The sequence below is a fragment of the Aedes aegypti genome, chromosome 2 (assembly GCF_002204515.2).
Source record: "Aedes aegypti strain LVP_AGWG chromosome 2, AaegL5.0 Primary Assembly, whole genome shotgun sequence".
Classification (NCBI taxonomy): domain Eukaryota; kingdom Metazoa; phylum Arthropoda; class Insecta; order Diptera; family Culicidae; genus Aedes; species Aedes aegypti.
In genome coordinates, this window is record NC_035108.1 from 375,232,319 (window position 1) to 375,245,053 (window position 12,735).

Genomic DNA, 12,735 nt, shown 5'->3' on the forward strand with positions numbered 1-12,735 from the left:
CTACCGTGGGTAAAAACTAAATGCAATTTACCCAAATTTGAGAACTCATTATGCGTGGCGCGAAAAGTTCTCGCGCCGACGATCTCAAAAAACGTTTGTAGATCGCCGCATGCACTTCAAATCGTTTTGGTGTCTTCTGCGCGTTCATTTCTTGGACAACCAGAAATAATCGTGTAGAAGAAACCAAAACGATTTGAAGTAGCTGCGGTGATCTACAAGCATTTTAAAAAGCTTTCAAGATCGCCGTCGTGATAAATAATCGCGCAATGCACAGTATTTTTTGGATAGTCTGATTTCTTCGTGTAGGTTGTGTTAGTGGACAACATGACAATCAGCTGATTGAACCGGTTCAAATCCAGTTGGATTTTTCTGCTTATGCTCAGCAGCAACCCTGCTGTTTGTAAATAAAATCATAAAATTTCACCACCGGAGACCACAGCCTGATAGTAACTAACAGTTACCAACTTTTAACAGAAAAACAATCGGAGAAATGAGTGAAACCCAGATGCCTGTTTTCAAACGAATGAATCTGGCCCAAACGAATCCCATTGCGGGCAATAAGAAACGAACGTGGAAATCCCTGAAGCAGATCACAGCCTACGAGCGCACACTGCCTTGGAAGGAAACGGATGTTACATGTAAGCTTCTAAGGAAAATGTTCCCCTCCCCAATTCAATCAACCTTCTAATCGATTTCAGATTCCTCCATCAATGCCCCGCCATCGTTTGTGCCGGCCAAGAAGTATTCCGACATTTCCGGGCTGATAGCGCCGTATACCGATCCGCAAACCAAACTGCACTACCACAACGCGGAGGAGTTCCAAACGGTGCGGAGTTTGCCGATGGATCTGACGGCGGGCTATCTGGCGCTGCGAGGCGCCAGCAGTATCGTATGAGGCGGACAACTTTTTCGATGCGTTGTATTTTACATAGGAACTTGAATTTAATGTAAGCATTATCTCTTTTTTTTTTTTGAAAATGTTCGATTCTGCTAAATCGATGACTGCCATGCGTGGCCGAGCAAAAAGGACAACATACAAATTACTTTGTAGGTACCTACAATTCCTATAATTTTATTTTATTGATGTACAAGGGGGTCAGGGACCACATCTCCAGCATAAGTTTAAAAACTCACACCTTCCATAATACAATCCAATATAAATAGTGCCTCTGATTCCTTCAATTTTCTCCAATTTTCTCTTACAGGTCCTTTCGTACTTTTTCTTTTGTCGCTCATTTTCATCGTTGTTCTTAACGGTTTGTTGTTTGTTGCATTATTGATGGTGGGTGAACTTTGCCACTGTTTTGAATAGAGCGCTGCATATGACGAGCCTAACCTCACTTATTTGACAGCTACTGGTCCTGTTGTTTACGGTTCGGACTTAGTCGTTTTTTCCATCATTTTTTCATCTTCGCATTTCTATCACCAGCATGCAGATGGTGACGATTTTCCACGGTAGGAAGATAGAATAATACGATCCGTGGGTATCTGTAGTGGATTTGACCTCTCCTCGCAGCAAACTTTCACGAAATTAAGAATGATTCGAAAAAAGTACTAAGTCCAAACTGTAAACAACAGGACCAGTACCTGTAAAAATTGATGCGTGACGTCACAGTGCAGTGGAGTATGGAGCGTTTGAGAGTTGGCCTTTTGAAAGATGATTCGAGAACCTCGTCAACTTCTTTCGAAACGTAGTTAACGCTTTGGGAAGAACTGTTCAGAATATCATCTGAAAAAAGTAAATTATTGTGATAATTTTTAATTGAAACATAAATACATTCATTTTACCTTTCGAATAAGTATCAACTACTATAGGCCTATTCACATGACGTCTCAAATCAGCTGATCGGAAAGCACTTTGACAGTTCTTCTATGAAAATGACAGGCCCGTGTTAGCACTGGTCCTCCACCGATGTAAACAAATGCATAGACGGATCTGTCACATGAAAAGGCCTATTAAAGCATTTGGAACGCCTTGAGACGGACAACTAAACCCTACGCTTTCGTTTTCAAACCCTTTGAACTCACACGGCAACGCAGATCTACTCAAATTTGAGTTGTTTCAACGCAAAACCGTAGTTGAGCCCAATAACCCAAATTTGGCTAAATTTCCAAGGCCTCCATTAGGTTTTTTGCCTTTAAAGCCATAAGCAAAATTTACTTAAATTTGGTTTGATTCAACGCAAAATTGAGTTCATTCAACCCAAGCTTGAGAATAATGCATTTTACCCAAATTTGGCTTATTGGGCCAAACTACCCCCATTGGGTAGGTGCAGCTCTCTCTATTTTTGACAACATTGGTGGGGAAGAGAGAGAATACCGAGAGATTTTGGGTTGAGAGAATAATCGATATACTTAATTTTGGGTATAGTCAACTCAAATATTAGGTAAAATGGTTATTCCGTGCAGGTTCACTTTCAAGGCTGTCATTAAACTCCTGAGGATTAACCCTCTAATACCCAACCTTGCCTTTAGACGGGGTACACTTTGGAATTTTGTGTATTTTTTCGTAGTTCGTAAATCAAAATGATTTTATTTTTGGCTTAAACTTGGTCTCAGAACACGCATATGAGAAAAGTTTTTAAAGACTTTTGAAATTTTTTTGTATTTTTGAAAATTGTTTGAAAAATTGTATTCCTATAGAATTTACAAATGCCTGGGGTTTATTTTACGTGTAGTATAAAAAAAATCGTACCATTTATATTTTTCTACTATTAACCTATAACAGAAGAAGAGCTTGGAGGTATTAAAATAATTTCAAACCTGTTTTCCGTTAATTACACGGAAAATAAAAATATTTTCAGAAAAATATTTAAAATTTATTTTTAAAAGTACTGTAAAACTTGAATTTTTATCATTGCCAAAAATCAGTAACTAGAAGAGGCTTCAAAAAATATGAAAAAGGATAGGGATTTTCAAAATTAAAAGATATAAAAATCAAAAACCAAAATTCATAGATTTGCGAATAAAAATAAAGCATTGCCCAAAACGTGTTTAGAACGATTTTAGATAACTAAAAATGATATTTAGATCGAAAATAAAAATTTAGGTATTAGAGGGTTAATTGCCGCTGTTTCATCCTCGGCTCCATTCCTACCAAGGCTGGTTCATTGTACTCTGTAGCCAGAGTAAGGTTATCTGACTTGGCAAAAGAGGCTAGGAGGCCATCTTTACTTTGCTGGCCGTTTTGTTTACAAACATTACTGCCTGGCCTGGATAACGCTCAAACTGAAACTAACCGTGCTGCCAATAGTGCGAACGAAATAGTTAAAAAGAGAGATAAAAGTAGAGTACGCTACGCGCAGATGCGGCTGCATTAGAATAATTTCTGACATCATTTTTTCTGGTGCTGATGCCTGGCCCGCAAGATGCTGAAACTAAAACTAACAGTGCTGCCATAAGTGTGGACGAAGTTGTAGAAAAGAGAGAAAGAAGTATAGAGCACACATGGACCGTGCGGGTGTGACCGTATTAGTATCTTGATAACACTGTTTCTCCAACCAATCAGAAGTTAATTGTCTGACTACATGTCTCAGATGTTTGTAAACAAAACTGCCAGCCCTTGCTCACCTACCCTTCCTGGTTTTCTCCACGAAGAGAGCATAATGTATCACCTTTGGAGGAGCTGGACCCGCCTTGATTCATACTAGCAGCTTTCTTCCGAACCAAAAATAAATTGTGATCTTCAATAGGACCTGTCCATCTTTCTTCAATAAAATTTGCTCGAAATGTCTCCAATTGTCCGTGTGTTGAGTACGATTCCAATTTCTCCGGAAATTGTTGTAGGTTGCATTCTGCATGCTCCAAGTCGTGAATCAAATTCTGGGCCATACTGTCCCTTCATGTGTGGTTTGAGCATCGTTATTTACCAATACTAACGACATATAATGTACTGCAACCACATCGAAAGGGTATAGTCCAGCTCGCCGGAAACTATTTGTTAGAGTCGGTGACATATTGCTCATTAAATCGATGGCCTTTTGTAATAGCAGTGCGATTTTATACCTTGGCGGAACTTCACCGGCATTATCGATCCTCCATTCAGTCAACGGCTGATTCCGAAATAGCTTCAATGGTCGAAAAAATGAGATATCTAGAGGTTGTGTTATTTAGGTTTAGTTGGTATTGGGTGACAAGCATATCAATATTATAAGCGATTTCTTGCAGAATTCGGTTGATAGATGTGACACATGGCTTTTATGTCCATCTACAAAAATCGCGAAGATACAAGTAAAATGTATCTTGGTTCATCCATCCGGTATCAGTTCTATCAGCAGCCCAATTTGTCGGCGGTTATCTATAGATTTCTCCTGGAATACGTTGCTTGTATGGGAACAGCATCATAGTGGGTGCTAGTGCACCAGATGCGTTCGCTGCGAAGAGAGCTGTATATGACTCTTTGTCCGAGTTTCCAACCCGCGTATCCAGACAACATCACTTCTTTGGTGGGTACAGTGCGCACCGCTATCTCATCCATATTAAATACCCTAGACGGATCTTTGAGGATTTGTTCATGTTTATCTGCTCTTATGAAATTTTTAATCAAACCAGTCTCTGATCTGTTTCTCGGTTACTCTCGCTCGATGCTTCGGGAGGATTCTTTGACAATTATTTTCTGGTTTACGTTACAATCTAACCAAAAAAAAAATGATCATGATGTCCAGAATTTTCTAAGAATCGTCTTAATTAAGTACAAGTGCAAATTTTGCTTAGATTTTCAACCGAATCTAACATGACTCGTTTTAGAAGATTGTAACGGATTCTATAAGAATGCTGTTCATGATTTTATAAGAATCCTCCCAGCAATTCTGTTAGAAACCCAGCCAAGATTATGCGAAAACCTTGTCAAGGAACTAGTGAAAATGTTGTCCCAGATTTTACGATAATTTCATTGTCTAACCCAAGATTCGTTGGAATCATGCTAAAGATCTTACGAACATGTCCAAGCCCAAGTATTACGTGAAATATTGCCTATGAGAATCCTTGTCAAGACTTTGTGATAGATTCTGGTCAAATTCCTAACGAGATTATGTAAAATGCTTGCCTAGAATTCAGTGAAAATCCAATATATTATTCAGTAAGACTGTGTTTTATGAATAACATAGAAGAGAAATAGTTCTTGTTAGTCTAATAAAACTAAGCTTATCATGTAAATATGCTAGTCTTTTAACCTCGAAAGGGTCGTTGCAAGTTAGACACAGTTCTAACAGTAGAAGCATTAGCCTTAGAATGTTAATATCGCTGACAGCTTGAGTACCGGGTCTATAAGTGTCAAATCAATGTTTCTAACCAAAATAAAACATTCTCTACAACATGACACTAAATAAACTATCAAAAACATCAATTAAAAATACTAATAAAATAATTCATTTTTGTGACAACAGCGCCATTAGCGTTCTACTGGTTCTACTACTTTCTATTGTTCTAACGGATGTCTAAACTTCAAATAAGGGGTCATACAAAAATGACATCCATCATTTGGGAGAGGGATGAAAATGTGACAGATCATGCATTAGGTATTGGGAAAACCGTGACAAAAATAGGAAAAAGGGGGTTTAGAAATTCGAGAAATTCCGAAAAACGATGGACGTCATATTTGAATCGTCCCTAAAAAGATAAAGTAAAGAATAATCAAGTTGAAATATTAGCATGAGATTAAATCAAAAGTTGAAATAATTAGCGTTGGTACAGTAACACCTCGATATACCGTAACTCGATATTTATTTTCGTTACGTTGTATCGAAGCAAAATGTTTTTTCTGAATTTCGTTCAACATGTATTGTTTGATGAGAAAATGGATCTAAAATTGATGTAATTGACTTATCAGGCATTTTCAGCCTTTCTTACATATGTTTTTTGATATTTTCAGTTTTTTTTCGACCATTTTTTTCTGTCGATATTGTAGGAATGCCTCAAGGTAAACTTCCAAGTAGTCATCCAGAACTTTACAAGGAATTTGCCAAGGGGTTCCTCCAGGGATTTCATAAAGATTCCAAAGATTACACAAGGAATTCCTCGAGTTATTCTTCAAAAGATGACTGCAGCAGTCCTTTCAGGTGGTATCCTGCAGAAAATTGCCAAAGATTTATCTCTGGTAATTAAATATCATTTTTAACTTTTAAGTCAAAGTGGCTATTCTCGGGGATGGAATTCGATCGCAGATACTCGAAGTAAGATGCGTGTGTTCTAACCACTACACTGCCGTGAATCGCAAGTCAGATCCATCTGCATTTTCTTCAAAATTAAATTGAGTGCAGTTTTCAAAATATCTTCCAATACTTTTTCAGCTGCACTAATGAGATAATATGATTTGATCGAAAAAATGAGGAAAAACAGCAAGTGTAATTGTCCCATAATGATAAGTAACCCCATATCAGTCTCACTACAAATTTCCGCACCGTGTAACACAAAAATTAACCGTGTTTTGATTATCTTTATATTTATTTTACTCTGAAAGATATCCTAGTGAAAAACAAATTGTGAAAGTTCCATCGAAATTAGACATTTTCCAATCCTCTGGAATTTTTTGAATATTCCTATGGATAACGAGTTTGGAAACTTTACATTTTCATTTTGCAGCGTTTGGTGGGGCAATAAGAGCGCAAGTCAATCTAAAGCCGATGATAGGAGGGGTCTATACTGACCACGCAAACGCCATGGGAGAAGGAAAATTGGATTGGCTTGGGTGTTAGGTAAGTGGGATGGACTTGACACAATAATGCTAAAAATGCTGCAAAATGCAATGAATCCGTAGGTCAAAAAAATCCTATTGACTATTTTAAAGCCTACGATCAAAGTAATTTATTATTGAAATAGTATTTGGAGTGTGAGGATAAACCAATATTTAAAAAAAATATGAAATCCGCTGATAAAATCTAAGAAATTTGAGAAATAAACTTAGAATGGCGACATGAGAAATGTTAAATTAAAAACATCTACCCATGTAGCGAAACAAGTAGTAAAGCAGTTGTTGAATTCTAACTATGTAAAACAAAATTTTACTTGTCAGCTTATATCTTAATTGTTATTTGTCGCTAAAGAAATCAAAATCCACCCTGTCGTCCAATTGCCTACAAAAATATCAAGTAAACTACCTGTGTAACTAATTGTTGAACTCCAGAAATGTTTTTTTTTTGTCTCCTAAGGTCTTTGAAGTCAATTTAAGAAGAAGATGAACCGAAGCCAAATCTCAACCCTTCATAAACACAAACCCAAAGAACCAATCAACCACTAACGCCGGAACCCTGACGGATTGGTCATCAGCGAGTGACAAATCGATCAAGCCCTCAGCCTGAGCGGCTGTCCAGCTCTCCAGATATGTGCTACCACAGAACTGAAGCCCGGCATCAATCCATCTCCTCCTTAATACCCCCATTGTCAAAAGCAAACAATAATAATTATTGTTATAATTATTAGTGTAACGCAGAGCCCAACCACACCCACCCTTGCGTAACATATTTTGCTTAGGAATGGTTTTACAGCATAGCTGAGCCTTTCGGTTAATAAAACCAATGCGTAGAATTTTTTTTTAAGACACTCTGTGCTCGTGGCCACTACTGTGCCGGAATCAGTTGATCTGTAGCTTCTTCTTTACCGATACAGATCTATTTTCAACTTATCTATATTTACATCTTATTTTCACTCTCTACTCTCTACTCTACTCTACTCTCTTCACTCCCTACTCTGTTACTCTCACACCGAGCAGGTAGGAGAGAGCTCTGTTGTTAGTGAGGCTAGCTGCCTGTGAAGAGGGTCAGTTTGTCTCAGTCACCATCTGATACTGACGGAGGATAGATGTGCTCCCCAAAGCACGGTCCTCCGTGAGGCGTCTTCTGGTGGCTGGACGGGTTTTTTTGTGGAGGGGCTGGGAATCGAACCCATGACCTTCCGCTTATGAAGCGAAAGCGTAACCTCAAGCAGGGTGTCTACTCGTTTACTGAAATGAAATTCCCTGATATTTCCAGGTTTTTTCCAGGTCATAAGAAATAACTCCAGGCTCAAGAAAAACTCTTAAATACTAATGATTATTGAATTATGAATTTTGAATGAATTGGAATTCATTTCTAAGGTCTTAAATGGCTTGAAAACACTTGAATAAAAAAAGATTTCTTTAGTTCTTTAGTGATTATTTCCCAAGGAATTTCATTTTAGAAACCTCAAGAATACAATGTGCATTTTTCGAAGGAGAACCACAGAAAACACCTCAGAGATTTCATTAGAAATTCCTCCAAAAATTTCCCAACGAAGTCTTAAGTCCTCCAGACTTTTATTTAATACCCGTTTAGAACAAAAAAAAAGGTATTTTCTCCGGAAAGCACCACTGGGTCTTTCTTAAAATTCCCTACAATATTGTTTTTCGGGATATCTTTTACATTTCAACTTGAAATTTCTCTATGGATATTTTCTCCAGGGTTTGACGGTGCCAAAGTAGAAGGTGCACCATAATAATACCCGTCTGTGAGACATATCACCTTCCCAATACTTTGGCACACCTCTAACGGTTCATGATTTTCATGGAACGGCTGCATTCAGGTGGAGGATCTGTTAATATGTTTCGGCATATTATCAGGTCCTCTTCGAACGGAGGGACCGCCAGGGCTCAGTAGTTACTTATAAACCAGTGCTGGTTTTTGATGTTTCAGTTCGTTTACACAAGCTTTAGCATCCTTTGTACTAATCAGTAATGGTGGTTAAGTTTCAAAGCTAACGTATGATCAATTGTGTTATAATGCAACATAAAAATGGATGTTTGGTAGGATTGTGCGTTGCACTCGTGGTTTTAAAATAGTTTTGTTAAAAACTCATATATAATAACACTAATATGAACCCTCAGTGGTACGTCCGTTTATCTATGCTACTAGTTTAATGATGGTTATAATACATTCTGCAATCATTTCTCTGAATATATAAACTATTGCCATTCATAATAAAAGAGTTCATAATGACAGCGAGTGCAGTAAAATTTTTCGAAGTGATTTTATTTTTCTACTGTAACTTTCTTGATCGTAGTGCTAAATCGTAGTTTGATAATTTTTTAATTATTTAGTTATGATAACAGAAGGTAAATGGTAACAAAAATGAATTATAATGCAAGTAGTGTGATGTGATTTTGATAAAAATTGTAGCTGTGAAAGTGAAGTGATATAATGGAAAGTATACATATAGGATGTGTATTACGAAAGTTAATGAGTGATAATAGTGATAGTGTTATAAACAAAAGCGACGACAGCAAAAGTGTGGTAATTATGTGACAGTGACTGATGAAATGGAATGGGGAATGAGGACCTTTCAGTTAAACTATTTCGTTCTTCATTTCAACCACTTTAGTAGCATTTCAAGTCTTATCATAGTTTTATACTATTCTGGAATACTAGACTACAAAACTACGGCAAGGGTTGATTGCTGCTAGAGTACACAGTGACCATTTGAACAACATTGCTTAGGAACGTCTGTGTGATGAATGTAATAGAGGCTTATAAAAGCAAATGTTGGGCAGGAGCTTAGGGCAGATTAAAAGTCCCAGTACTACCCCTATCGCTACTGACAAAAAAAACTTGAAATTTCTCTATGGATACTTTCTGGATGTACCCTAGAGATTTTTTAAGGAATTACTCCAGTATTTTTTTTTTCCCAAGTAAGTCTTCAAATATTTTTTCAGGCATTTAAAAAAAAATATCTCCAAAACAAATTGAAATTATTATTTAAAATAGTGTCCTTAAACGTGCTGTCCGAATATCCTACACATTCCATTGAATAATTTACACTTAGTGTGTTTAATTTGTGTGTAGTACTGTTTTTTCATGAAATTTTTTCAGAAATTTTATATAAATCTTTGATAAAAATCTGGACGAGTAATATTTAAGAAGAAGACCTAAAGTAAACTTTGATGAAGCTTGTGTAAGGTTTACAAGAAGAAAACAGAAATCAAAAATCAAAAACAAAAATCAATCGAATAGTTTTTTTGAATTCTAATTCCTTGAATAACATCGGAAGGAATTTCCAAAGAAGTTTGTGTAAAAACGATTGGAGTAATCACTGGAAAATTTGCAGTGGTGTTGAGTGGAGTGGAACCTTAAATAAACTTAAGAAGATTCCAAGGTATTCTATTCGAAAAATTCATTAGGAAACGTTTGGATGAAATGCTGAAGAAACTCATAGAAAAATCTATAGGAGCATTATGATGAATCTATATGAATCGAATAACCTCTCGAGAAACTGTAGGTGCAATTCCTGGAAGTAACCATGGATGAAATCTTAAGGAATTCACATGAAATAGCGTAGGAATTCTTGTGGGGTTTCTTGGTAAAATTTCTTCAAAACTATGGAATAAATCTTTGTGGGTTTTCTTGATGAAATTTCTGTGTATGAATCTTTGGAAAATTTTTTAGAGCAACAAACTAGAGGAATCGATTGAAGAATTAATGCATAGCTTGGGATAGTTTTCGAAAAAATAAATCAAAGAAATAAATGAAGAAATTACGGGAGCACAATCAGGAGAAATTCCTCTAAGCATCCTTCGAAAAGTCGCTGGATGAATTTCTGGGATAATTGGTAGAGAGAACTCTATAAGAGAACATCTTTGAAAGTATTCCAAATCTCTTGGAATTACTGGGATATTTCTTGAAGCTTTTCCTCAATCTTTTACATTAATCAATTACACTGCGAATTATTTTCTTTGTTTCAAGCATCAAAATACTGCTATTCACTTAAAATAGAGTTAATGAAACCAATATTTTCTAGTTTTTTGAGATATTGGGTGTTGAAATGCATTGTAGAACGACTACAGTCATCTTACATGCAAGAACCAGCTTATATGAAGATTTATTTGCTTAGTTTACTACAGAATTTAAATTTAATGTATTAGAGAATACAATTAAAAAAAATCATAATACTTTCAAAGCTCAAAAGTTATTTGTTGATGTTTTAGAAAAGTATGGTATCCTGCCTTATAATAGGAACGAGAAATTTTGTGTGACGAAGGCGGCATATTTATCGATTTATTCGTGCATTCAAACCTAATTGAATCCTACATAATCCTATTCTGATGATTGTTGGTGGATTAGATCACTATATACCAATCATAGTGTAACTTTCAACATTAAAAAACCAGCATTTTATACAACTTTGAGGACCCGTAGCTCAAAATTGTAATGTTCTGGAACATTTTTGAAATCAGCCTCAAATTGACCAAATTGACTAGGCACATGATTTGATCTTTGAGACACGCAAAAATGTTATCTTTGTTAAGCTGTGTAATATTACTGTTACCTTTGAAAATTTTAATAATGCAGATTCATAACCTGCAACAAACAGACATTTTTTCCGGAACTACGAATAATCGATGATTTTAGTACTTTCTGATAAATACCTATATGCTGAATTATTTGAAAGCATTTCACGGGAAACTTTCAAGTTTATTAATGAACTGACTCGTACAAGTAGAATTTGAAGCGGCGCGGCCGAAATTTTTTATATTAAATAAAATGTGCAAAAATAGTTTCGAAATAGTTAATCGTGGACATATTCAACCATGAATTACTGTTTCAAAATTATTTCCCTGAGTTTGGCCAAAATTCCCTGAGAATTCCAGGTTTTTTCCAGGTTGAATAAAATTCCCTGAGAATTCCAGGTTTTCCAGGTTTTTCTAGGTAGTAGACACCCTGTCAAGGCTACAGGCCCTCCTATGTGTAGAAATAATTTGTTTCGAAATTGTCCGCGTGGTCTTGTAATAACTCCATTAGAAAAGAATCAACTATTACCATACATACCAAACGCTCGCCATGACCCTATGACGTAACTTTTGTATATGTATAGACTTAGCTGATGTGGCTCATTAAAAAAGTAGTTCTTTCACTCATTGATTTTCCTTGTCAAATATAGAAAATTTATGGTATCAGATTCATTACTGCAGTGAAGGTGCTTTGTGTTTATTGAGCATGATTATTTTATTCTGTTTATCAAGTGAAAAATTAATATCAAGGCCAGAATTCCCAGAGAGTGAAATACTTCATAGTACTACAACACCATAGGAGAACACATAACATCACCTAGTCAAAGAACGGCATTTTGTCTTATTATTTGAGTGGATGCTACTGATCGCCCTTTGCTCCTATCCGCAACCTGGTGCACGCGCCCTGTTGGGTTGCGAGAACCTCGTAGAAGATTACAATCCGTCATTGGCCTTTTTCACATACTAACCCACATTGCACATTCAAGGGTCTGATTGTGCTCCTAACCCACCCTCAGTTTGTTATCTTCTCACCAGCTTGAAATTATATCACAGACCAACAGACGTAACACTTAGAACACATCCCGATCAATATCATGTACGCCCAATGCTAAAATTGGTGTGTTTGGCCGACAGGCCTACAGGTGGCGGTAGTGTGTAAACGTCAAACACGAACTAAAACGAAGCGAGCGCTGCGGGTGGTTGATTGGCCACCTACCATATTTTTAAATCGACCGTTAAAAAGGTGATCGATGGACTATGGTGAGATTGTGACGTCTGTTTGTCTGTGATTATATTTTCCTGGAGTATAAATGGTTTCGATGAATGATAACCGTATTATGAAGTAGTTTGAATAGGATCACTAAATCAGAATACAAAAAAATCTGATAGCAACAACAACTTTGCCATTGTTTCGAATATCATGCAGCCTCTAATCAGCACTACAAAATACAGCGATCAAATATCTAAAACCATCGCTCCCTGGAAAACATAATTCTAAGCCCAGG

General features: G+C 36.6%; 1 protein-coding gene across 1 annotated transcript; it reads left to right on the plus strand.

Moving 5' to 3' along the window:
* Positions 1-380: 380 nt before the first annotated feature.
* On the plus strand, positions 381-1,173 carry LOC5572446 (INO80 complex subunit C). The gene is made up of 2 exons (XM_001660340.2): positions 381-638; positions 699-1,173. Exons 1-2 carry the CDS (start codon positions 491-493, stop codon positions 893-895), a joined length of 345 nt encoding a protein of 114 aa, XP_001660390.1. The 5' UTR covers positions 381-490; the 3' UTR covers positions 896-1,173.
* The last annotated feature ends 11,562 nt before the right edge of the window (positions 1,174-12,735 follow it).